Source organism: Clupea harengus, chromosome 3 (assembly GCF_900700415.2).
Source record: "Clupea harengus chromosome 3, Ch_v2.0.2, whole genome shotgun sequence".
Taxonomy (NCBI): Eukaryota; Metazoa; Chordata; class Actinopteri; order Clupeiformes; family Clupeidae; genus Clupea; species Clupea harengus.
Window position 1 is genome coordinate 24,339,650 of NC_045154.1, and position 23,756 is coordinate 24,363,405.

General features: G+C 42.5%; 4 protein-coding genes across 5 annotated transcripts in view; all 4 read right to left on the reverse strand.

Annotated features, from left to right (window-relative positions):
• Nucleotides 1-23: 23 nt before the first annotated feature.
• On the reverse strand, nt 24-2,028 carry LOC105900731 (transmembrane emp24 domain-containing protein 6-like). Its single transcript, XM_012828088.2, has 4 exons — nt 1,819-2,028; nt 973-1,099; nt 611-771; nt 24-352 (listed from the first exon to the last, which is right to left on the reverse strand). The coding sequence occupies exons 1-4, from the start codon at nt 2,026-2,028 to the stop codon at nt 131-133; spliced, it is 720 nt and encodes a 239-aa protein (XP_012683542.2). The 3' UTR covers nt 24-130.
• Nucleotides 2,029-2,560: 532 nt separating this feature from the next.
• On the reverse strand, nt 2,561-4,507 carry LOC105900732 (transmembrane emp24 domain-containing protein 6-like). The gene is made up of 4 exons (XM_012828089.3): nt 4,298-4,507; nt 3,689-3,815; nt 3,230-3,405; nt 2,561-2,842 (listed from the first exon to the last, which is right to left on the reverse strand). The coding sequence occupies exons 1-4, from the start codon at nt 4,505-4,507 to the stop codon at nt 2,609-2,611; spliced, it is 747 nt and encodes a 248-aa protein (XP_012683543.1). The 3' UTR covers nt 2,561-2,608.
• A 534-nt stretch (nt 4,508-5,041) lies between these two features.
• LOC105900735 (palmitoyltransferase ZDHHC7-like) lies at nt 5,042-12,952 on the reverse strand. 2 transcript variants are annotated; one of them, XM_012828090.3, is made up of 8 exons: nt 12,737-12,952; nt 11,787-11,927; nt 11,275-11,592; nt 10,611-10,735; nt 10,175-10,271; nt 9,828-9,909; nt 7,530-7,660; nt 5,042-7,015 (listed from the first exon to the last, which is right to left on the reverse strand). In XM_012828090.3, the coding sequence occupies exons 3-8, from the start codon at nt 11,584-11,586 to the stop codon at nt 6,836-6,838; spliced, it is 927 nt and encodes a 308-aa protein (XP_012683544.1). In that variant the 5' UTR covers nt 11,587-11,592; nt 11,787-11,927; nt 12,737-12,952; the 3' UTR covers nt 5,042-6,835. The 2 variants fall into 2 exon arrangements, with proteins under 2 accessions (XP_012683544.1, XP_031421002.1); XM_031565142.2 differs by having other exon boundaries at nt 11,275-11,626.
• A 265-nt stretch (nt 12,953-13,217) lies between these two features.
• ankrd27 (ankyrin repeat domain 27 (VPS9 domain)) overlaps nt 13,218-23,756 on the reverse strand; it is a 34,001-nt gene continuing 23,462 nt past the window's right edge. Inside the window, exons 23-29 of the mRNA XM_031565141.2 lie at nt 23,538-23,735; nt 22,531-22,650; nt 16,720-16,893; nt 16,204-16,291; nt 15,922-16,000; nt 15,614-15,677; nt 13,218-15,054 (exon numbers count right to left, since the gene is read on the reverse strand). Coding sequence (XP_031421001.1) covers nt 14,689-15,054; nt 15,614-15,677; nt 15,922-16,000; nt 16,204-16,291; nt 16,720-16,893; nt 22,531-22,650; nt 23,538-23,735 — 1,089 coding nt within the window. The 3' untranslated portion in view covers nt 13,218-14,688. The remainder of the gene's footprint in view (nt 15,055-15,613; nt 15,678-15,921; nt 16,001-16,203; nt 16,292-16,719; nt 16,894-22,530; nt 22,651-23,537; nt 23,736-23,756) is intronic.

Genomic DNA, 23,756 nt, shown 5'->3' on the forward strand with positions numbered 1-23,756 from the left:
ACAACTGATAAACTGACAGATAGAATATACAACACTGCACCTTACTTTTTAAACATGTACAATTCATATTTGAATGAAAGTAGTTGTTTCTGAAATCCCCAAATCAGTAATGAGAGTTTAAATGGACTCCTCAGCAGCGTGGCTTATTGGTCTGTGTGTGGAAGAACTGTTTGATGATGAAGAGCTGCAGGTATCCGGCCGTGAGGATGACTATGCTCTGTGCTGCTGACCACCAGCTGATGTAATTGGAGTTGGACACCAGCAGGTAGTGATCTGTGGTTCTCTTCATGCGACCGTAGTTGTAGAAGCGCCACATGTTGACAACATATGTATTCAGCTTGCTCGCACTCATCTGGAGGTTAAGTAGACGTCATTAGTATAGCATTTACTACAGCAAGGTAATCAACAAGATGTTGACGCCCTTGCAGTTGTAAACAATACGTGACGTGTCAAAGTACGCTACTGTATTATTTTTTTAATTGGCTGCATTAATAGAATACTTTAGTATTGCTTATTCATTGGCATTCATTTAAGTGATTTTAACATACACTTGATCAATTTTAAAATACATTTTCTTTTTCCAACTACTATTGCCCTCATAGCCAGTTACCTGAATGCTAGAGATGGTACTATTCAACTGTTCTTCATATTTCTCCCGCTCATCCTCTCTCTCTAGATCCCCCATGCCTTCATAGTACACTCCAAAGTCCAGATACACTTGCATATTTCCATATTTGTTAACAAAGTTCCCAAGACACATTTGGTAGAAACCTGTACAGAATGGGGAAAATCTGAATACAATGGCCTCAATATATGTAGTTTTCTATAGAAATGCTAAAAATAGATCATATTGTGACAATGCCATTAGAAAGAGAGAGAGAGAAAAACCCTGAATTATTACTAAAAATGAATCCTGTACAATAATGTTAATAGACACATAAATATGACATTGCAGAGGTATGACTGGAATACCTGTCTCCTGAGTCTGGAAGTTGATCTGGCCAGATGGTTCATCTAAGGAGGCCACCAGCAGGCCGTCTGGGGAGAGGACGGTCACATGTAAGCGTCTGTCTGCAGACATGCCGCTCACCCACTGCACCTACAACCAGACCACACCACACCACATCAGAGTCACAGCAGGATTAGCAAAACACTGCAGGGAGTCATCTGAAAGCCAGAGAAATGGCCTGGAGCTGATGCTACAATGGACATCAAGGTATGAGAAGCAGAGAACCGGGAGAAACGTGGAACTGGTGAAACATTTATTGGGTCGTCATACAAATATGAATCCATTTTGTTTTATGTCACATTGTAATTATTTGCTACCCACTCTGTCCTTATATCTGTATCATTTTGACATCAGTTTTATTCTAAATTCAGTGTAGATAATTACTGGCGGCAAACTAGTATATATATATATCCTCCTTGTAGTCTCTATTTAGGCTCCTCATGCAGGTTCAGAAACTAAAACTATATTTTTGTTGGTTCAACATTTTTATTGTTATCAAGACTTAGCTGTATTTAGTGGAATGCAAAGATAAGCCGATAAGTCCAAGGAGAACGACTTCTCTGTAGGTCACACACACAGCATGTCAGATTAGTTTGGCACCATACCATACATGTCTGCCATACGCCACCAACATAATATATTCAGTGTCTTACAGACAACATTATGGACAACACCATGTCTCAATAAATAGATTATAGTATAGAACAAGAGGAACAATAGGTTATTCAAAATGCATTTTTCTACTTTTTGAATTTCACTTGAACTGTTGAAAAAAGTCTGAGAAAAGAGCTACTCTCCAGTGGACTCACCATGTATGTTAGGTAGAAGCGCCCGCTCTGGTGGGTAAAATGCCAGAAGCACTGGTACCCAGAGCCAGGCAAGAGGATGGCAAAGTCGTACTGGTCCGACCCACGGAATAGACCTGTGCTAGGCTCGGTCTTCTGGGCCCTGATTCCCGGCCTTACCAGGAGCAGGAGCAGGAGCAGGAGCAGAATCCTGCACCACAGGTGCTCTGGCATGGTTTTTACTAATATATACACACACACACACACACACCTCTTCACTCACAGACACAGTAATGAACTGCTGGAGTAATGCATGTCACTCTCACACAGGGTGGTCCTAGTCTCCTTGTACCTTGCTGTGAGTGTAGTCCTCTGCACCTGAGCACTGGAAATAATTAACCAGCCTCGCTAGGGGCTGACCTTCCTCTCTGGAGTTCCTACCATACACATTCTGCCACAGCACATTCAAAACCAGAAAAATAACTAAATATAGATATACTTTCCAGAGTATATTGATATATTAGAAAAAATAAATCCTGTGGAAATCTTTTGGACTCTATGTTTTAATTGAGTTTTGTATATTATCTCTGATGTAGAAATTATGACTAAATATGAATTATTTGGTCCAGCTGCACACACAGTACCGACACTTACACTTAAAGTACTTAACAGCTGAACTGACTGACTTCCCAGATACAATTACAATAATTAATTCAATTAAATTAAATTCCATTCCAAATTCCAGGTTTGCCTTCTCCTCTTCAGTGGCCTACACCTTGACTGAACACAAACATTCTCTCATATTCTCTCTGCCTCAGCAGCGAGGTTTGTCCGTCTCTGTTGTGGTTTTGGTTTTGAAGAGCCTCTTGAGGAAAAACAGCTGCAAGTATCCAGACAGGAGGATGACCACACTCTGTGCTGCGGACCAGTAACCCACGTAGGTGGAGTTGGACAAGAGTAGGTAGTAGTCTGTCCCCCGACGCATGCGGGCGAAGTTGTAGTGACGCCACATGTGGAACACGTAACTCTGCAGCCTGACTGAACTGTCCTGAGGGGAGACATGAATGAGTGTTCTAAGAATCTTACAGTAGAAACATTTTGTGTTCTAGAAGAAATTGTTCAAAAGACTTGAAGCTCAGCATAATTTTGTATATTGACAATGTTGCTTTGTGGATTTTTTCTGTTTGTAAACCTTGTGTCACTGGAAATTTAGGTTTAGAAATGTAGGATGTTTGGAAATGTAGGATGTTTTGGGGGTGGGATGAGGCTTTCCCATCATTATCAGGCTGTTAATTGGATAGTTACATTACCATGAGCTATAGGTAAGGGGGAATATTGCAAAGACACTGTAAATATCAATGAATGATACACATTTTATAAACATTATTGTATACAATCTTGGAAATTAGGGTTGATTCCTGGTCATCAGCCTAACCTCAATGGTGGTAATGGTGTTGTTTAAGTCTTTCCTGTCCTCCTCTTTCTTCTTGTCATCTTCCTCCTTCTGTTTCTTCATGTCTTCTGAACCCTCATAGTACACGCCAAAGTTCAAGAACACCTGCATGTGGCCAAAGCGGTTGTGGAAGTTGCTAAGGCACATCTGATAAAATCCTAAAAGGAGTCATTAAAAAAGACAGTAATTATTATCATTATTAATATCAGATTATATTAAGACATTCTATAGAGATGATGCATCACAAACACAAATAAAACAGTATAACATTTCAAAGATATTTTGAATAGGAAAAGACATTTCCGTGGAGAAAAAATAGAGCAAGGTGCTATCAACACGTCATGGGTTCGATACTCGGAGCAAATAAGCTTATGACATGTACTGCTGAATCATAATGTACACCTGCGCTCTGCAGAATGGATCAATCTAATAGTAATTTACCGGTCTCTTTGGCCTCAAATTTGATCTCGCCTGTGGCGTCATCAGCCTCGCTGACCAGGTAGCCCTTTGGGGAGTTGACCGTCACTGCCAGGTGTCTGTCGTTGGCCACCCCCGTCACCCACTGGACCTAAACACAAAACACAGATGGTGCTGGTGAACCCAGGACTAGGCTTGAGTGGATGGGTATCATCAGCTTTTATGTTGAATAAAAAACTATGTTTCTCAGATATAAGTCATTATCGGACACCAGTCTAATATGTGTGTGACAAACCATGCGTGAGGATGTAACATATGGTGGAAACACAGAACAGATTGAAAGTCATGTTCACTTTACAGAAGTCAAAGTGCAAGACATTTTTCCACTACCATTTAAACATTGCACCATTTTACTGCTATAATTTTGGGTAGTTTATACTCAATTTTTTTAAAACATTTCCCAAAACTAAATCTTCCCTTTAAGTATTATTTTTGTACTATCACTTTGGTATGCAATTGGAACATACGGAATATTTGGCAGTACCAGTGTAATGCTCTGAAAACCAATCACAAAAAAAAATCACAAAAGAACCACAATCTCTCCATAATCAAAGCCATGCCTGTGCTCCTCACCATGTAGTTGAAGTAGAACTGCTCTCCCTGGTGCGCCATGTGCCAGAAGCACTCCAGACCAGAGGCACCCAGCACGATGGCAAAGTCGTACTGGTCAGTTCCCCAGAAGAGGTCCTGGTCCGAAAGGCCCGGCTGGGGGTCCTTTACTGGTCCCCCACACCCAGGTCCCAGCACCAGCAACAGAACCAGCAAGAATGCTGCCCCTGGCATGACTAAGTAGGCTTTAAAAAATAAACTACCCTTAATAGTTACAAAACCCTTGTGATTACAAGGTAAAGTAAAGTTGTGGTACTGTTAATGGTTACAAAAGTACTCCTGAGTGCAATCCAGTGGAAGCTGGGTCTGACTCCAGTGAGTCAGTCGTTAGTGTGTGCCACAGGGCTGACGTATGGTTAACTCTCTTTAGTGAGGGTTAATCAACACTGGTCTTTAGAGTGTGGGAAGAACCAATACACTACACAGGTGGTAGTCTCTCTCACACACACACACCAACCACATCACACCAACCGGTAGATGTGAATATGGAACATTGTGCTGTGTGAAGTTTTAATGTAATAATTTAAATTTCTCTTGAAAAGTCCACAAAACCCTTAATACTCAGCAACTGGGATATTTTGAGCATCTAAAAGACACTAAAGTTACTGAACAGTTTTGTTATATCAAAACAGTTGTGCACATATAGACATCACTTGACTATACACAAGGGTTAACGTCCAGGAATACATCAACATGCCAAAGGACAGATTTGTAAGAAATATCCTTTAATTCCAACAGACAGACAAGTTTTCTTCAGATACTGCACATTTCTACCTGATATCTGTGTTTATCCTGACAATGTCCATTGCACCAAAAGAGGAGTGTCTGATGCATGAATGAATGCATGATTCAGAGTTATGAGAGAATCACATCCTTACAATATTATTTGAGTAAAATTTGTCATAATATAATAATTTGATTTTTTTTGAGTTTAATACGTATATGACGCACATGCACTCAAATAACAGGATCTTGAGGTCACTATTTTGAAAGCCAGACTACTCGGTCTTAAATCAATACTACATTGTACCATGCAGGTCTTTGCTATGAGCCATCAGCATTAATAATTCACCTCAGAAGACTAAGTGAGAAGCGATTACACTGAGCTTTTAAAGATATCTCATTGCCACTAGTGTCCCTGCAGTAAGCCTCGACTGGTCCAGCATCCACAGGAGGTAATAATTAAATAGGCACAGACCAATCCCTGTCCCTCAAATACATACGAATGCACACTGTGGAAGGTGAGATGTTTTAAAGCCGGTGAAATATGCACATGTACAAGCTGGGCAAAATACAAAACAAATAAAAAAAACTGTGGTCGGCTGCTGGTAATTGCCATCACCAAGGCTGATCCAAACACTGGTTGTTTTTGCCTCTGTGTAATTACAACCGTACAGCGAGTCATCAGACAGCAATATCCAGCAATTTCCTCCTGTCACTTCACATGGAAATTAGGCATTGACCACTGTGACAATAACAGAGGGGCGGTGGCTGTTCCATAAGGGTGAAGCTGGGTCCTACTGCTGAATCCTGACATTCTGGCATCCGGCCATCTTTCCACCCGCCCACCTCCCCCCGTGCCTCCCTCCTTCTTTCCTTTTCTCCTCCCTGATGCATTTGACTAGATCCTCTACCACCGAACCCAATAGCTCACACAAAACACACAGTTCAAAACCCACAGAGTGCATCCACACAGCCTGATCTGGCTCGGCTATGTCATTCAGTGCATTAATCCACCCAGCAGCAATGAGAAGACAGATGTCTGACTTTGACTCTGCTTTAAACCACCTGAATGATTGAGAGATGCACTAAAAACACAAGGACGACTTCACAATGATTAAAAAACACCCACATCCATACATAAATGAATAAAAATAAAAAAACAATGTTGACAACGAAGGTCTTCTTCTGTTTGATTGCAGCTTCATGTTCCCTTCTTAGACCCTATTGGTTGCAAAGCAGTTCCACAGGAGGGTGGGCTGAGCCCACTAAGGAGCCAGTCAGTCTTATAGAGTCCAACACAGCACCAAGTGTGTGTGTGTGTGTGTGTGTGTGTGTGTGTGTGTGTGTTTGTAGTTCTTGGTGCAGGCATGTAGTGTATGTCATAACATCATAACGTCTCTCGTTTCTTTGTTTCTTTTCACAAGCTCAGCTTCATAACATGTGAGTGGACCAGTGAGGCGGTAAAGCGGTGTTAAAGAGTTGTGTGTGACCACATACACATTGTGTGGGTGATCACAAACCTGTGTGTATCTGCTTACACATATGTGCTGATACGTAAACTATTTTGGGGATTATTTTTGAGTGTGTCCTGATGAACATAACTCTACAACACCAGGAACGAACAACTCACTGGAACTCACACCTGAGCCTGGGTGTAGTGTGTGTGTGCATGTCTGTATGCATGTATGTAGTCTGGGTAAGTGTGTGTAGAGTCTCTGTATGTGTATGTGTGTGTTTAGAGAGTATGTGTGGGTGTGTGTGTGTGTGCATGTGTGTGGTTTAGACGGAGAACTCGGGTCCGCTCTTTCTCGTGCGTGTAGAGAGCAGGTGGCGCAGCCGCAGGCCAGCGAAGGGGTTGATCCAGACGAGCGAAGGCTTGCCCCCGAACACGACCCTCATGCCCTCCCAGCGCGTCCGCCGCTCCCACGTGGGCCTCTCGCTCTTCAGGCGCTCGATCTCCTGCACAGGCAGAGGGCAGGACGCGGGTTCTGACTGAGCGCTAAAAATGCTCTAAATTTGCGATGTACAAACATGTATGGAATAAATAACACCCGTAATACCAATGTACCAAGAATGATCTAATGAAGCTTAGTTATTCAACACATTTTCCTGCCTCAGGCTCCACACAAATGTGCCACCTGCTCCTCCACGGGCATTTTTAAAACTAATGCTAATAAGGTTTATCCTCATAACATTTGTACCCAATAGAGATACTAACAGTGCGAAGTTAATTGTGGAAAACAACCCGCTAACAAGTAATATTTTTAAGCAATTTAGTCAAGCCACACATTTTCCACACTGTATCAAAGGCTACAAAGAAAATAGCTAACTACTCCTAAATATGTATTTATAAAATGTAATAATATTTTCATGTAATAATATTTCTATTAAAGAGAGAGCCCAACAGTACAACGTTTAATTGTGGAAAACAACAGAGTTCCCATCAGCAGGGGTGAGACGAGTGCTGACTTACGGTCTCATCGTTACAGATGGAGTGGAGCTGTGTGCCGAACATGACGGCAGTGAAGGTGAGGAAGAGAAGGGCCTCCAGGCAGAGGAAGATCATAAGCATGACCGTCACAGGAGGGGAGAAGTCACTGCACTCTAGAAGGTGCAGAGAGAAAGAATTCGCACATCACAGCTGAAGCTATGGGTATGGGTACGAACAGCTAAGGTCTAGATTCTCATACGGTCAGACAAATATCCCACAGTCAGCTGTCTGCATTTCATAGACATGCTTTGCTCAGAGTCAGTGTTGAGGGTCAGAACACATCTATGGTCAGCCAGTGTCAGTGTTGGTAAAATTAAATAGAAAGTTTTCAAAACTCTTTTCTGCCCCTCATGTACACGATACAGGTGTATTATTGATGTAAACATTTTAATCAATGTGCACTTGCTGATGGGCAATTTTGTACAAATCAATTTTAAGTCATATCTGTAAGGCTGGTGTACATATACAGTACCAGTCAAAAGTTTGGACACACCTTCTCATTCAATGGTTTTTCTTTATTTAAATTTTTTTCTACATTGCAGATTAATATTGAAGACATCAAAACTATGAAGGAACACATATGGAGTTATGTGGTAAACAAAAAAAGTGTTAAATAAACCAGAATATGGTTTATATTTTAGATTATTCAAAGTAGCCACCTTTTGCTGTGATGACAATTTTGCATTTGGCATTCTTTCAAGCAGCTTCACGAGGTAGTCACCTGGAATGGTTTTCAATTAACAGGTGTGCCTTGTCAACAGTTAATTTGTGGAATTTCTTGCCTTCTTAATGTGTTTGAGACCATCAGTTGTGTTGTGCAGAGGCAGGGTTGGTGCACAGTTCTATACAGTGAATAGGCCTATTCGACTACAGTTCTAATCCATATTATGGCAAGAACCACTCAACTAAGTAAAGAGAAACAACAGTCCATCATTACTTTAAGACAGGAAGGTCAGTCAAGCCGGAAGATTTCAAGAACTTTGAATGTATCCTCAAGTGCAGTAGCGAAAACCATCAAACGCTATGATGAAACTGGCTCTCATGAGGACCGCCCCAGGACAGGAAGACCAAGAGTTACCTCTGCTGCAGAAGATAAGTTCATTAGAGTTACCAGCCTCAGAAACCGCCAATTAACTGCACCTCAGATTAGAGCCCACATAAATGCTTTGCAGAGTTCAAGTAGCAGACACATCTCAACATCAACTGTTCAGAGGAGACTGCGTGAATCAGGCCTTCATGGTGAAATTGCTGCAAAGAAACCACTACTGAGGAAGAACAACAACAAGAAGAGACTTGCCTGGGCAAGAAACACAAGGAATGGACATTAAACCGGTGGAAATCTACTTTGGGCTGATGAGTCCAAATTTGAGATTTTTGGTTCCACCTGCCGTGTCTTTGTAAGACGCAGAAGAGGTGAGTGGATGGTTTCTACATGTGTGGTTCCCACCGCGAAGCATTGAGGAGGAGGTGTGATGGTGCTTTGCTGGTGACACTGTTTTGTGATTTATTCAAAATTCAAGGCATACTAAACCAGCATGGCTACCAAAGCATCCTGCAGCGACATGCCATCCCATCTGGTTTGCGCTTAGTGGGACCATCATTTGTATTTCAACAGGGCAATGACCCCAAACACACCTCCAGGCTATGTAAGGGCTATTTGACCAAGAAGGAGAGTGATAGAGTGCTGGGTCAGATGACCTGGCCTCAACAATCACCCAACCTAAACCCAGTTGAGATGGTCTGGGATGAGTTGGACCACAGAGTGAAGGTAAAGCAGCCAACAAGTGCTCAGCACCTCTGGGAACTCCTTCAAGACTGTTGGAAAACCATTCCAGGTGACTACCTCATGAAGCTGATTGAAAGAATGCCAAGAGTGTGCAAAGCTGTCATCAAAGCAAAAGGTGGCTACTTCTAAAAAGATCTAAGAATCTAAAATATAAAATATATTCTGGTTTGTTGAGCATTTTTTTGTTTACCACATAATTCCATATGTGTTCCTTCATAGTTTGGATGTCTTCAATATTAATCTACAATGTATACAAAATAAAAAATAAAGAAAAACCATTGAATGAGAAGGTGTGTCCAAACTTTTGACTGGTACTGTATGTCTGTCTGTAATGTGGTATAAAAGTATTGTGTTATGCAACGCTTCAGGGACAAATGAAAACATATCAAATGCGTATCCATGTCATATATACATCAGTAATATGCACAAAATGTATGTTTAAGTGTCGGAGTGCAACGTGTCAGGATAAAGGCCTAGTGTGAGGTCGCCCTCACCGTTCCACTGAACTCGGACACAGGTAATGAACTGGAACCCAGAGAGGGCTAGCGCATGGGCAGAGATCATGGCTATATACATCTGCAGACACACACACACACACACAGAGACACACAGAGACACAGAGACATTGTTAATGGAGGTATCAAAAACATTTTTCACAAACTGATACGATTATTTGAGGACATATGGTGCATGCTTACAAAAGGATTATCTTCTTGGTACGGTCACGGTAAAACAGCCCATCAAGGGAAAGGGTGAGGCTAGCCTACCCTCGTCAGAGACGGAGGATGAAAAAAAATAAGTGTTCTATACCTGTTTGAATATACAACGCAGACAGACTTACAGTGAAGAGCACAAAGAAGCGCTGATTTTTTTCCCCCACGCAGTTGTTCACCCAGGGGCAGTGGTGGTCCATCTTACGGATGCAGCGCTTACAGATGCTAAGAGGTGGCAGAGAAAAACATCCACTTTATACCCCCACATGCCATAACGCAGTGAACTTTATTCCACAGGTATTGAAACTGCAACCAGAATAATGTTTAAAATGTAACAGCTGTTCAAAAGATTCCTCAATAACATAAGCTGTGAATGTGTTGCACCATGCTTTTAGCCATGCAGTAGCTCATATCACCTATGCACAAACAGCTCGAATAGAATCAGAATCACAAGCATAGGCTTAACATAAGCCTAATTCAAACAGCAATGCCACTAACTCCAATAGGAAAATGAGCCATCTTAACTAATGAAATGAGAGACCCCCACCCACGTGACCGGCTGACCTGCAGTGATGGGCCCTCTCTGGCTTGATGCTACAGCACTTGGGGCACTTGTAGATGACCTCCCCGGGCTTCAGCTGCAGGCTGTCCATGTACTCCTTTGTGGCGTTGCCCTTGGGGACCGCTCCCTGCATAAAAGGTAAAAAAAAAAAGGGTCAAAGAGCGAACGAGCAAGATCATTCTCACCTCTGAGGACCCCATACCCATCAATACCATAACTTTCCAAGACAGTCTTCGTCACTTGTGAAGTGATCATATGATTTGGAAGTGCTGGAAAAGAAAATGGACAGAACTGCTCATGTTGTCCTAACAGTGAACCTATTACTCCTACACAGTGGTCTATCAACTACACGCCTCCGCTCATTTGGGCAGTGATGTAGTTATCCTTCATTATCTCCCAACCAGGGAAATGTACTCATTACCCGTAGGCCATTAAGCCAATGAAAAAAAGAAAATACTATCACAACATAAAAAGACCCAATTTCTACTCCATAAAGAAAACACCTCCTTGAGTAAACACATGCCAACCCACAAACACACACATATGTAGCAAATATCTTTAGAATATGTGAAATGCACATAGTTCGGTGTAATATGCCATACATTACAAAAGCCCTCCGCCCCCCACACAAACATTGTGTAAGGTCCCAATCACGCACTGACTGACCGGGTCGGTGAGCATCGTGCGCAGGTGCGACGTAAGCGCCAGCACTGCCAGGCCGTTGAACAGCACCCCGTTGACCACGGCGTACCACACGCTCTTGGCCGGCAGCAGCATGACGAAGGTGACCACGAAGTCTGCGTAGAGCACCAGGAACCACGTGATGAAGGCACAGATCAGGCCGCAGCCGTCCTGGATGAACCAGAGCTGCGTGGAATCTGAAGGGATGCCTGCTGGGCCAACACCCACGGTGGAGTCCCCTTGCAGCAGGGGCCGCTGCTGCTGCTGGTCCATCTCACGCAGCCTGTGGGACTGCATCGTGATCTGATGCGATCAGGGAAGGCAACAGACCAGAGACCTCAATTCCCACCAAAGAGCAAGAGAGCCAATATGAGGATAGAGTACACAATATATACATAAAAGATACACAAAAACAAAAACACATTTAAAATAAAAAACACACACACAGAGAAAGAGAGGTTAAGAGACTCTTAATGTAACTAAACACACTCACACACCTTGCTTCCCACAATCTTCTGTTAAAGTGTCATCCTGTCCTTTCTGCAAGCCCTCATTGGGCTAAGCAGCAGCTGATGCATCCTCAAACCCAGGAGGTTATTTGGACAGCGACAGGGACTTGAGACCCCACAGCGAACATTCTGCAAAGACATATGGTATGGCTGTCCATTGTTCTAATTTGTTAAGCGGCATCTATCTAAGCAGCAATATCTCCTGCCTGTGATTATAGGAGAAGCGGAAGGATATAGCCAAGGATAATGGAGATGAGCGAGTAAGCTGCACTAGTTAACCGGCTGGTATGATGTCTGGGGCGCTTTAAGTCATACACACAAGAAGATTTCCCAGTCTCCGATTAACGGGTTTAGATAACTCTGTTTATACTCTTACAAGGCTAGCTCTGGCGTCTGAGATTTTGGACAATCACTGTTGCAGTAGCTAACGGCATGCCTTCTTTTGTGTTTAATTGTTTGACATACATTTCTTCAAAGTTGGCTCCAAGCCCTTACATTGCAAATTAAAGTAAGCAAAAGTACAACAACACGTGAGCTGGTCAAGTAGATTTTATGCATTTAAAACAGCTGGCTAGCTAGCTTGCTAGAAAGCATAATCAAAAGGTAAAGCTTAGCTAGGTAAATTCACGTTCAGAAAACGATTCACAACAGTAAGCTCCGTATCTATTTACTGTTAGTTAATCACGTTACAAATAACGGTGTGTAACATACGTTTTAGGCCAGATGTGGCTGCTGAGATTAAAAAAACCTATGATCTTACAAACATTAGCACTTTTACGACAGTCACAAGCTATGACTGCTAGGATAACACTTAAGGCTAGCCAGAGCTACGTAAATAACATTATAGTAGCAAGCTAGCCGAACACGCCTAGAAATCATTACAAACCAAACGTTTACTTCAGTGCGTTGTCAGGGCAAAGAAGCAAATTCATTCTTACCAAATCAAAAGATTCCGCTAGTCTTATTTTTTCCTTCAATGGCATGACATGGTTTTAGAACTACCTGCTGAGCTATGTCAGTGCAGCGCATGCATCACCGAACATCAAATTCACGGAAACGTCGTTTCCGGCGCGTTTCACGCGAACATTCATATTTCCGCTGTGAATATTAGTGTTGCATATTGGAGACAGGTAATCAGAATTTTTTCCCCCGTCATTAAGTCCCTTTTTTTTTTTTTTACTTTAAATGGAAAAGAACAAGAACTACGCATACACATCAACACAACAAATACACCAAGTGAAAACACCCAAACACCATCCTTTTGGTTTATTAATGTTAATTTTGTCAACTTATATAAGGCACATGCATTTCAGCGCAGAACCGAACTATACAAAAATATTTTCAAATAATTTAGCTCAACTCTGATTAGCCTTGAGGTAAAATTCTCAATGGAGAATGAAGATCAAACTTGACACAAAATCATGGCAAATACACATCTTTATTGCTACACAGATAGTTTGTTCTGCTGTTCTGAAGCTGTATGAGAACACGACAGTGAGCATTAATGTAGGAAATTCCAGCAGGGCTTTCTGAACCAGAAGATGCAAAGCGGCATCCAAGGCCACAGGAACTAAGCAGAGATGCGCCTATCTGAGAGATCTTGTTTCAGAATACAGTGCATCTTGCTCCAAGTACAAGTGCAACTACGGTACAGCAAGCACACTACAGGAGTTTTTTCTTACGAGTACAGTGATAAAAGGGTGTGGTGTTCAGGTCCTCGATCTCCCCTCTTCAAATCTGGATTACAGTATACTCAGTAACAACAGGCCATGTGTAGGCGCTGTTAAGTGAGTGCGCATCACAACACATTATGTGCTAAGACCTATAAGAAAAACGTCAAAATCCAGTGACGTTTAAGTAATGACAATTAACTTGCATGCAATGCAAGCTTGCAATATTGGGATCACTGGTTTTACGTTTTCTACTTGGTTAAGACTACTGCATCTAATTTAGTTTTAAAGTGGCTTTTCTTGAGGAACAAACCAAAATGCTCAATTTACAGTCTTGATGATGGCAATGGCAGCAATGTGCTGCAGTAACATTGTGATTGAGATGATTTAACCTGTCAAAAGTAATATTCATAGATGTGCACTGGGACATTTACCATGGAAACAAAACAGTTGCAGTATTAGCAGTAGATGAAGCGCTGAGACAAAAATAAATAAATAAATTAAAAAAATCAATGTGAAGACAAGGATTACATTCTAATCATCTGCCTGGAACGAAAATGCATAGCAGTTAACTTCTAGAAATGTTCTCACCAGGAAACTCCTGAGGATGGATTCTCAATTCAACCTAAGCGTTAAAAAAAAGGAAGCCAAAAGTAATGGCAAGAAAAAGTTTTCAAATTAAAAACTAACTAATAAGAAAAATTACTTAGAAGCATGTGCAAATACACGTTAAGAACTTCAATCAAGTATGCCAGCTCCTGGACTGATGCTATATCCAGGTCTGTCTTTAGAGTTTACATCTTTTGCTTTGCCAATGTGTTATCAAAAATAATGAAAGACATAAATACTGCTTCTTCCAAGAAAGTAATGTTTCCCTTTTCAACTTGTGGTGATATGATAGAGCAGAAGGAACTCAAAAGTGCTGGGAGTGTATGGATAAGTCCTCTATTATGTCCTTGCCTCTCTCTCTTTCTCTCTTATTTCCTTCACTCTCCACTCTTGCTTTGATTTGAATGCGTCATCATCATCTTGCCAATTCCTTAGTATGTGAATCCCTCTGGTGCTCGGTGCACTTAAGACAAAACTACTACTCAAGGTGGGCCTGTACAGCGTTTACTGAATCAGGTGACTTTCACGCACCAATCCACAGAAATCCTTAACCAGGGTTGGTCCTCTGAGATCAGTCTCGGCCAGAGTTTGGGACGGAATTTGGGGAGAGGTCAAAGGTCATCCATCTCCTTTAATGTCGTCTCCGTCTCTGGGGACCCATTGGTCCTGGGCTGCGTGTCCTCGTCGTCCAGGGCCTCCCCTTTGTCCCCGTTGACATGAAGTTGGTCAGACGGGGGGTCATGTGACTGATCAGGTGATGGTTCAGAGGGGTTGGTAGGTGTAGGGCTGGGGCAGTCAGGGGATGAGGGGTCCTGAGAGAGGTCCTGGTGGATGGTGTGGCTGCGGCCCAGGCTGCTCCTGCTGCCCGGTGGGGGGGTGGAGGACTGGCTGCGGTCACTTAGGCCCCGGGGACACGTGAATGCTGGGGTGCTGGTCTCTACCGTCTCTCCCCTGCGCAGTTTCCTCTTGTCCGACGCCTGCGAAAATGTTAGCTTGTGGTTAGTATATCAAAGTATTTTTCAAAGTACAAGACAGTGTTTTGAATACTGCTGTAGTTTATTCTATACATTTGTCCAGAGTCCATGATTCGGGCCAAAGGTTGTTGATATTTGGGCTCAACAACCAATCACATTATACCCCTCACTTCTGTGCTCCTGATGCAACGTGTTGTTTCACTGGAATTTCTTCATGGCTTGGTCCGAGCTACTATGCTCGTTTCCCATCTACAGAGCCAGGACTGTGTACAAGCAGGAGTTTTTTTGAGCGCACACACTGAACATACAGCTCGGGGACAGGGAAGACCAATTTGCCAGATTTGCAAAGAGTGAACTGGATTAGAATCGCAGACTTTAACTACGTTCTTTAATTCCGATAATATAAACCACATTGTGGCCACTACGGGTGGAAATATAATACTTTTCCCCCCAAAATAAGATCTACACAAAATCAGATGAGTGCAGAATAATACCACACATCCACTGAAATTAGGCTTTGCATATAACGGCATGTGTGAGGGGAGAGGAGAGAAGAGAGTACCCGATTTAAAAGAGGAGAGTTGATTGAGGATCTGGTCCTGTCTTGTAATACAACCTTCGGAGACCTGCAGCACAACCACAGATCACAATGACGTTCACCACATTCACAATATACATGCACACCAGAGCACAATACACACACAGCAGCATCATCATGTATTAACTTTACAGCAATCCTAACTAGGATTTATTCATCTAATACTACATTTCTGAGAGACAGATACAGTGACGTAATTATGCCTGTGAGCTCAACACCAGAGGGTGCTATTGAGTCACTTTTCTTCATGCTTCTCAATTTAGTAAGCATACCTGTGTATAGACTGGAGCAGGTCTTGCCTCCTGCTGTTTGTATCCTCTTGCTGTTTCAGTCTTTGTACCAATGACTGAGCTGGATCATATGAGAGGGAAACACAGAGGGTTTTTCAAAATAACAAAATAATAGGTCCATAAATATATTCCATATATGTCTTAAATTCAACAAATAACTGAAACTGTTTGTAATTGGTTTCTCCATGACCTCTAACTTTCCTCTTCAACTGACACTTTCACATAATGAGATAATAGCCTTTAACAGTGTGATGCAATCCTTACCCAGAGCTCCTTTGGGCTGTTTTCCTGGGTCTGCCGCTTCAGGGGCATGGCCTGGGGCTCTCTGCAACATCTTCTTTATCTCTGTGCTCTGTGATTAAGAGAAGAGTCGCAGTATTGTATCCATAATCAACTGTAGGTTCAGATTAATATCAGAAAGTCATGGAAGTTGATTTCATCAACACATCTGATGGAAAGGTGAGTGATATACAGCTAGTGAATCACAAGAAAGTGACAATAATGTAACCATGTCAAAAACTATACATCTGTGGCATGTTAGCTTCTTTCACATAACATTTACTGCTATGATTATGCCGCTTGCTGCTTATTGGGATGTGATATACATTTTCATGACGCGATTAGAACTGGCATGACCATTCCCAACTGAGTTAACATGGATATAAATAACTGGACATAAACTATCAATATGGCAAATGGCCAGACATCTGCATCTAGCCGGCCATGTTTATCAGTGTTCTGGCTGTATGCACGGTGATGTCCTGGCTGTGATGTCCTTACCTTGCTCCCAGTCTCCTGAGCGCAGTCCAGCGGGGTCCTCTGCCTCTTGTTCCTCAGGTGCACCAGCCCCCCCTCCTGCAGGAGCAGTTCCACCAGAGCCTGGTGGCCCCCCCGCACCGCCTCGTGCATGGCTGTGTTGCCATGGTTATTCGCCAGGTTGACGGACGCACAGCTCTGGAGGATGCAAACACAACATGAACTAGGGAATACAAAAACATATACAGTGGGGAAAATAAGTATTTGAACCCCTGCCGATTTCGCAAGTTTGGCCACTTGCAAAGAAATATGTGATCTATAATTGTAATGGTAGGTGTATTTTAACAGTGAGAAACAGAATATCAACAAAAAGAAATCCAGAAAACTGCATTTTATAACATTTATGACTTAATTTGCATTTGATGCAGAAAATAAGTATTTGAACCCCTGGCAAAACATGACTTAGTACTTGGTGGAATAACCCTTGTTGGCAAGCACAGACGTCAGACTTTTCTTGTAGTTGGTCACCAGGTTTACACACATCTCAGGAGGGATTTTGGTTTGATAATATACAGAAAATAAGTATTTAAACCCCCAAGCAAACAGCAAGAATTCTGGCTCCCAATGACCAGTTATTTGCCCAAGAAGCACACAGATTAGTCCTCATTAGGCCTAACAAGGTACACCTGATCTCAACTGGTGACGTGTATAAAAGAAACCTGTCCAAAGAATCATACTTCACACCTTCAACCTCACCACCATGGGCAAGACCAAAGAGTTGACCAAGGACGTCAGAGATAAGATTGTAGACCTGCACAAGGCTGGAATGGGCTACAAAACCATCGGCAAGCAGCTTGGTGAGAAGCAGACAACTATTGGTGCGATTATTCGTAAATGGAAGCAACACCAAACAACTGTCAATCGCTCTTGGTCTGGGGCTCCATGCAAGATATCACCTCGTGCGGTATCGGTGATCATCCGAAAGGTGCAGAATAACCCAGAACTACTCAGGGGGAGCTTGTGAATGATCTCAAGGCAGCTGTGACCACAGTCACCAAGAAAACCATTGGCAACACACTACGCCGTAATGGTTTGAAGTACTGCAGCACTCGCAAGGTCCCCCTGCTCTAGGAAGCACATGTACAGGGCCGTCTGAAGTTTGCCAATGAACACTTGAATGATTCTAAGGAGGATGTGGTCAGATGAGACCAAAATCAAGCTCTTTGGCATCAACTCGACTTGCCGCGTTTGGAGGGGGAAGAATGCTGAATATGACCCCAAGAACACCATCCCCACCGTCAAGCATGGAGGTGGAAACATTATGCTTTGGGGCTGTTTCTCTGCCAAGGGTACAGGACGACTCCACTGCATCGAGGGGACTATGGATGGGGCCATGTAACGTGGAATATTGGGCTTGAACCTCATTCCCTCATTCCCTCCCATTGAAAACGCAACCTTAAGGATTTGGAGAGGATCTGCAAAGAGGAGTGGACCAAAATCCCTCCTGAGATGTGTGTAAACCTGGTGACCAACTACAAGAAAAGTCTGATGTCTGTGCTTGCCAACAAGGGTTATTCCACCAAGTACTAAGTCATGTTTTGCCAGGGGTTCAAATACTTATTTTCTGCATCAAATGCAAATTAAGTCATAAATGTTATAAAATGCAGTTTTCTGGATTTCTTTTTGTTGATATTCTGTTTCTCACTGTTAAAATACACCTACTATTACAATTATAGGTCACACATTTCTTTGCAAGTGGCCAAACTTGCGAAATCGGCAGGGGTTCAAATACTTATTTTCCCCACTGTATTCATTCATGCAAACACACACGTAAACCTTCTATGGCATCTGGTACATTCTGTTCTGTTAAATGTTCCATCCTTATGATCAGATACTATTTATTACATCAGATTTGACTTCAAATAAAATGTGAACAATCCTTTATTGTCATGTAACACATCAGTCATAATCAGTCCATAATCAGCTCCAGCCGTGACCAAAGATCTCAAAGGCCTGTATTCATGAGGCCAAGGGCCATCAAAGACACTCTGACATGGCCAGGGAAGAGGTGAGAACTCTTTCACACTTCCCTCAGGTCAGGTCCTCTTAACAGAATACACAGCAGAAGTTTTAAATGATTTCCCTAATTCCAAATAAAAGCAACAATTACAACTACATATAAGATGCATTGGATTATTGAATCCGGAGTATGTTCAACGTGCTTCGTTACTGCACTTTACCGGAATAAAGACAATTGGCGAACCACCCATCCTGCAATTTCTGAAAAAAGAGGGGAATTGGTGAGTATTCTACTATTCTTCTGTTTCAGGAAATCTGCACGTTTAAAACAACCTAGAAAGGAAGTTTAAGGATAGGGATCATCTGCTTTTCTTTGTTCCATTAATACGCAGGAGGTGTTTGGGTGTGGGTCAGTTCTGTGCAATTTTGTTTGTGCTAGTTTCTAAAGGAACTGAAACAGAGACCCAGACGTGAAACGTTTCTAAAGTAACTGAAACGAGTTGTTGAAAACCTTAAGTAGTGTGGTTTGTGTCCGAAATACCATGGCTCAGGATTTCTAGAAGATCTAATTGTTAAATACATCACAAAACAAGGTTTGCAGGGGATGTTTGACGGAATAGAGAACACGGAGGATAAGCCCTACGAGTGGGCAGGGTCCCAATTGTAGAATTATTCAAAGATACCAAAACACAAAAAAGGGAAAGTTGCCAATGCCCTTCAAGGACTTCTTGCCACATACAAAGTGACCAAGAAAAGATTACACGAGGTAGAGGCAGTGAAAGACCTACTGAAAGAAGATGATGTCTTAATGACACATAAAAAAATCTTCAGATTAATGACACGCTTTTGAAAATGGAGAAAGTGCAGTTGCAGAAAGAAATCAGAACTCTCAAGGCCAATAACAACATGTTGAAATTAACAGTGGAAATGTTGTCAGGTGAGTTAGAGGAGGCGAAGACTGCATATAATTACATAATGCAAAACAGCGTACACAAGGACAGTCAGTTCTCCAACTGCATATTTGATATTAGCAGCGGCAACGCCGGAAATAAGGGATGTTGGGAGAAACATTCAGATTCACTGGCTAGTCAATGCCAACATTCAAGTGCTACGGTTAAATACCCAATGGCACCAATTCACTCCACCACTGTGCGTAATGGAGCAAGTGGAGATGAGTTGATGTCACACAGCATCAAACGCCTTACCCCCTCAGAGTTAGAAGACGTGGTAAAGAGTGTGAGAAAATTTGAACCTGGCAGACAAGATCCTCTAGAATTCCTCACCAGTCTGGAGACCTGCGTGAACGTTTACAGATTGACAGATTTTGATGCCTGTGTTGTGCTGAACATGTGCCTTCCGTCTACATTATCTAGAGCAGTGGTTCTCAAAGTGGGGGGCGCGCCCCCCTGGGGGGGTCGCGATGTCACAGACGGAGAAAGAAAAAAAAACCGCCGACCTGTCACTGGTTAGTGAAAGCTCCCTCAGTAGCGAAATGCAAGGGGCTGGACTGACCCAAACAAATCAAATACTGTTTTGCTCCTGATCCACCAATCAAAACGGAGTATTATCATTTCAACGCGAGTAGCACCTCCGCTTCCGAGTATAAAAACAAAACGCAGGCATGGAGGTAAGCGCTCACCCTGAGACGACACTTTGCAGAGTTTGTGCAATTTCTCTTGTTTCCTCTATCATTCAGATATTCATTGCTTTATAAACAGTATTTTTAAAGACTCACTCCTTCCTTAGTAATACCTTACTGCACTTGCAGTAGGTCTATTCGTAGCCTATTCTAAGGAGTAATTTGCTCCACAATCTTTTAGAAAAGCTCGTAGCCCCGAGAGCTAGCCTAGCTAGCTACCTTTTCCAACTACAGCTAGCCCTTTTCTCCTTAACACCTAGCCTACCTTTACATTTTTTGATCATCCACCGCAACAAATAAAACACCAGCACTTGAATACTATTTTGTGCTGTCCCTGTCTACATTGTGTACAGTTCGTTTGGTTAGGAATCATTGCCTAGCACAGCCTTATCCATTGTTCGTGTGCAAGTCGTTCACAACCACACATACAAGAACACGACGTTGAAATTAGAACTTTATTAACTTCATACGCTGTATCAGCAAACAAACACAACATGGACAAGTTTCTGATTCGTAAAAGTCAGAAAGAGAAGCCTGTGGACTTCTTTAAACATAAACGTGATGGCCTCCAGCAACAACGAACCACCATGTCCAAGCATAGCACTATCTCCAAGCAGTGTCTGGAGCATCTTATGTAGTTGCTCATAGAATTGCTAAGCTTGGCAAACCCCATACAATTGCCGAAACACTGATTTTGCCGGCCACGCAACACGTTTAGAATAATGATAGGTATTGTGCTGAGTTTAGCTCCTATGTCAAATTACACTGTATCACGCCGAATATCAGAAATCAGTTTGGGTCCTATTTCAAAGAGGACTACCGTTCATTCGCCTGAGTTCGGGATCCATTTCTCTGCTCAGCAGATGAGCTGTCACTAGACATGAAAGAGCAGCTGAAGAGTGACAGTAGACTTAAGCATCTCCCCTCTTTCGTCATTCTTTTTTTTGTAAAGATCACAAGAGGCCCATAATAATAACAGTATCCTAATGATAGCAATAATACCACTTATTATTATTATGATAATAATAATAATACAATAATAATAATTGGTCGATAATCATTAATTATAATAATACCTACTATTACTGATAATAATAATAACAATAATAAAAATAAATAGTTATAATAATTGTCTGTATGGGCCTAACAATAACAATAGCCTAACCTTGACATGTCAGGCCTATCAATAACAATACACTATCTATCTATCTATCTATATATGGTGGTGTAGTTGAGGGCGGTGGCGGCGGGCCGCGGGTGGATGGGGGGGCCCCAACTACCCCTAACCAGCTTTGGGGGGGCCCAGCTTGCAAAAGTTTGAGAACCCCTGATCTAGAGCCTTGGCAGATAAAGTAAAGAATAGGATGGAATTTAATCAGGACAGAAAAAAAGCACTACTAGAGGTCTTGCGGATTGTATCTGTCAATCCAGAAAAGTTAGCAGAAGTGACAATGAGGAAAGGGGAACATCCAGCAGACTTGGCAGATAGTTTACTGAAAGCTTTTAAGACTTGCAGTGGGTACTCTGACCTCATGATTGAGGATGTTGGCTATACATTTGCCTTGATCAACAAAAGTGATCCCCAGACTGGCTCTGGCATATAAATGCTTGTGACTCATCTCTCAGACTATGATGAAATTCTTGCTAAAATGACACAATTTTACAATAATCAGGCCACTTCTAAGAAATCCCACCCAGCTGCAGCTATAGGAAGTAAGCTTTCCCAACAGAACAGGAGACAAAGAGGGCCAGAATTGAAAAGAATGACTGTAGCTCAGACATAAGCAGTGAATAAATTGGAATTCCAAATGATGTTGATAGTAGCACACATTGACAATATGTGCTCTATCAAAGGGGGGGGGGGGGGGGTCATATTTGGAAAACTGTTTTAAGGTTGAGTCTTGATTATGTTTGTGTTGATGTCGATGCATGTTAGATTTGTGAAGATTCTTGTGGGGAAAGGGGGGGGGGCAACATTTACTGGAATAAAGACAGATTGATGCATCAACCAGACAAACATGACAGAACTGGAGAAGTAGTTTTCCAAGGTTCTGTTTTACGAGCTCCCATGGTCTGCTACTATTGGAGTGAATGGGTAACATACCTTAATAATCGGTGTCTGAGCTGTAACTGTATTATATCACTGATACAGCAGTGTGACTGTGGCAGACCCTTACCTTAAGCAGGGCTGTGGCTGTGTCCAAGTCTCCCTTAAGGCAGGCATGGATCAGGGGGGTGTTCCCATACTGGTCCTTCTTATTCACCTTGGCGTTATACTCCAGGAGTGAGGTTATAACCTAAACCACATCACAGGTACAGGAGGTTATAACCTAAACCACATCACAGGTACAGGAGGTTATAACCTAAACCACATCATGGGTACAGGAGGGGATTTACTCAAGTGACACCTGATGGGAAAGTGCGACATTTACATGCAAACATACAAAAGTAAAATAAACAATTCTCTGATCCATGGTAGTCCCCTGGCACAGGGCCATGCCCTAGTGATTTTAAGCTGAACGCTGAGTGAGTTAGTCTGAGTGAGTCTGAGAGAGACAGTGTTAATCTCTACTGTAAATCCTCTTGCTTAAAAGTCCTAAAAAAGATGTAATCTCTTTTTGGCAAAGAGTTGATTTTAGGTCAAGTTAAATGTTGCCAAGATATATATTTTTTACTGTCTTTATGAAACACACAGCCATCCACACTGCTCCTGCTTGAGATAGAAGACATTTTGGACCAGTTACATTGTGCTCACTGCTAGGAATATGATGTAGGATTAAGGTGATATAGCGCTGCCTGCAAAGGCTACTGTGCCATAGTGCCCACAGTCACCCCGGGGTACCATTTACAACAAAACTGCAACATACACATTCTAGTGCACTAAAGCCGTTATATAAAAAATGCTTTAACGTATACGTCTTCAATAACAGCGGCAACTTGCCACACAGGTGATAACCAAAGAACCCTTTGTAACAGACTTCTAAGAGGAGAACCTTGCACCTTTTCCTGATAACAACAATTCATAAAAGAGTTCTGAGAAAATAAAATAAGGTTTTTCTTCTTTGGAAATAAACTTTCATAATAGAGTTCTAAGTGCAGAACCTAAGGTGTTCTGTTGTGAGAATAGACTAGTACTCATCCCTGTTGAACTGTGTGTGTGAGCTGTGGTTGTGCCACTCCTCACCTGCATGTGGCTGTTCTGGCAGGCTAGGTGAAGTGGCGTGACTCCCTGGCTGTTTCGGGCATTGATGTTGGCACCGTGGCGGATGAGCAAGGACACCAGGGCACCGCGCCCGTGCAGCGCGGCCACGTGCAGCGGTGTGAAGCCGTCAGCACTGCTGCTGTTCATCCCCACGCCACTACTCTGCAGGCTCACCAGCTTCTGCATACATACACACACACA

Excerpts from the sequence above, each read along its gene's own strand:
- LOC105900731 (XM_012828088.2), bottom strand. The coding sequence starts at position 2,028 with ATGCCAGAGCACCTGTGGTGCAGGATTCTGCTCCTGCTCCTGCTCCTG. Across the intron at positions 1,100-1,818 it reads GCTTCTACCTAACATACATG|GTGCAGTGGGTGAGCGGCAT; the intron begins GTGAGTCCACTG and ends GTCTGGTTGTAG. Across the intron at positions 353-610 it reads GTACCATCTCTAGCATTCAG|ATGAGTGCGAGCAAGCTGAA; the intron begins GTAACTGGCTAT and ends CTTAACCTCCAG.
- LOC105900732 (XM_012828089.3), bottom strand. The coding sequence starts at position 4,507 with ATGCCAGGGGCAGCATTCTTGCTGGTTCTGTTGCTGGTGCTGGGACCT. Across the intron at positions 3,406-3,688 it reads ATTTGAGGCCAAAGAGACCG|GATTTTATCAGATGTGCCTT; the intron begins GTAAATTACTAT and ends GACTCCTTTTAG. Across the intron at positions 2,843-3,229 it reads ACACCATTACCACCATTGAG|GACAGTTCAGTCAGGCTGCA; the intron begins GTTAGGCTGATG and ends GTCTCCCCTCAG.
- LOC105900735 (XM_012828090.3), bottom strand. The coding sequence starts at position 11,586 with ATGCAGTCCCACAGGCTGCGTGAGATGGACCAGCAGCAGCAGCGGCCC. Across the intron at positions 9,910-10,174 it reads GCTTCTTTGTGCTCTTCACT|ATGTATATAGCCATGATCTC; the intron begins GTAAGTCTGTCT and ends GTGTGTCTGCAG. Across the intron at positions 7,016-7,529 it reads CCATCTGTAACGATGAGACC|GAGATCGAGCGCCTGAAGAG; the intron begins GTAAGTCAGCAC and ends CTGCCTGTGCAG.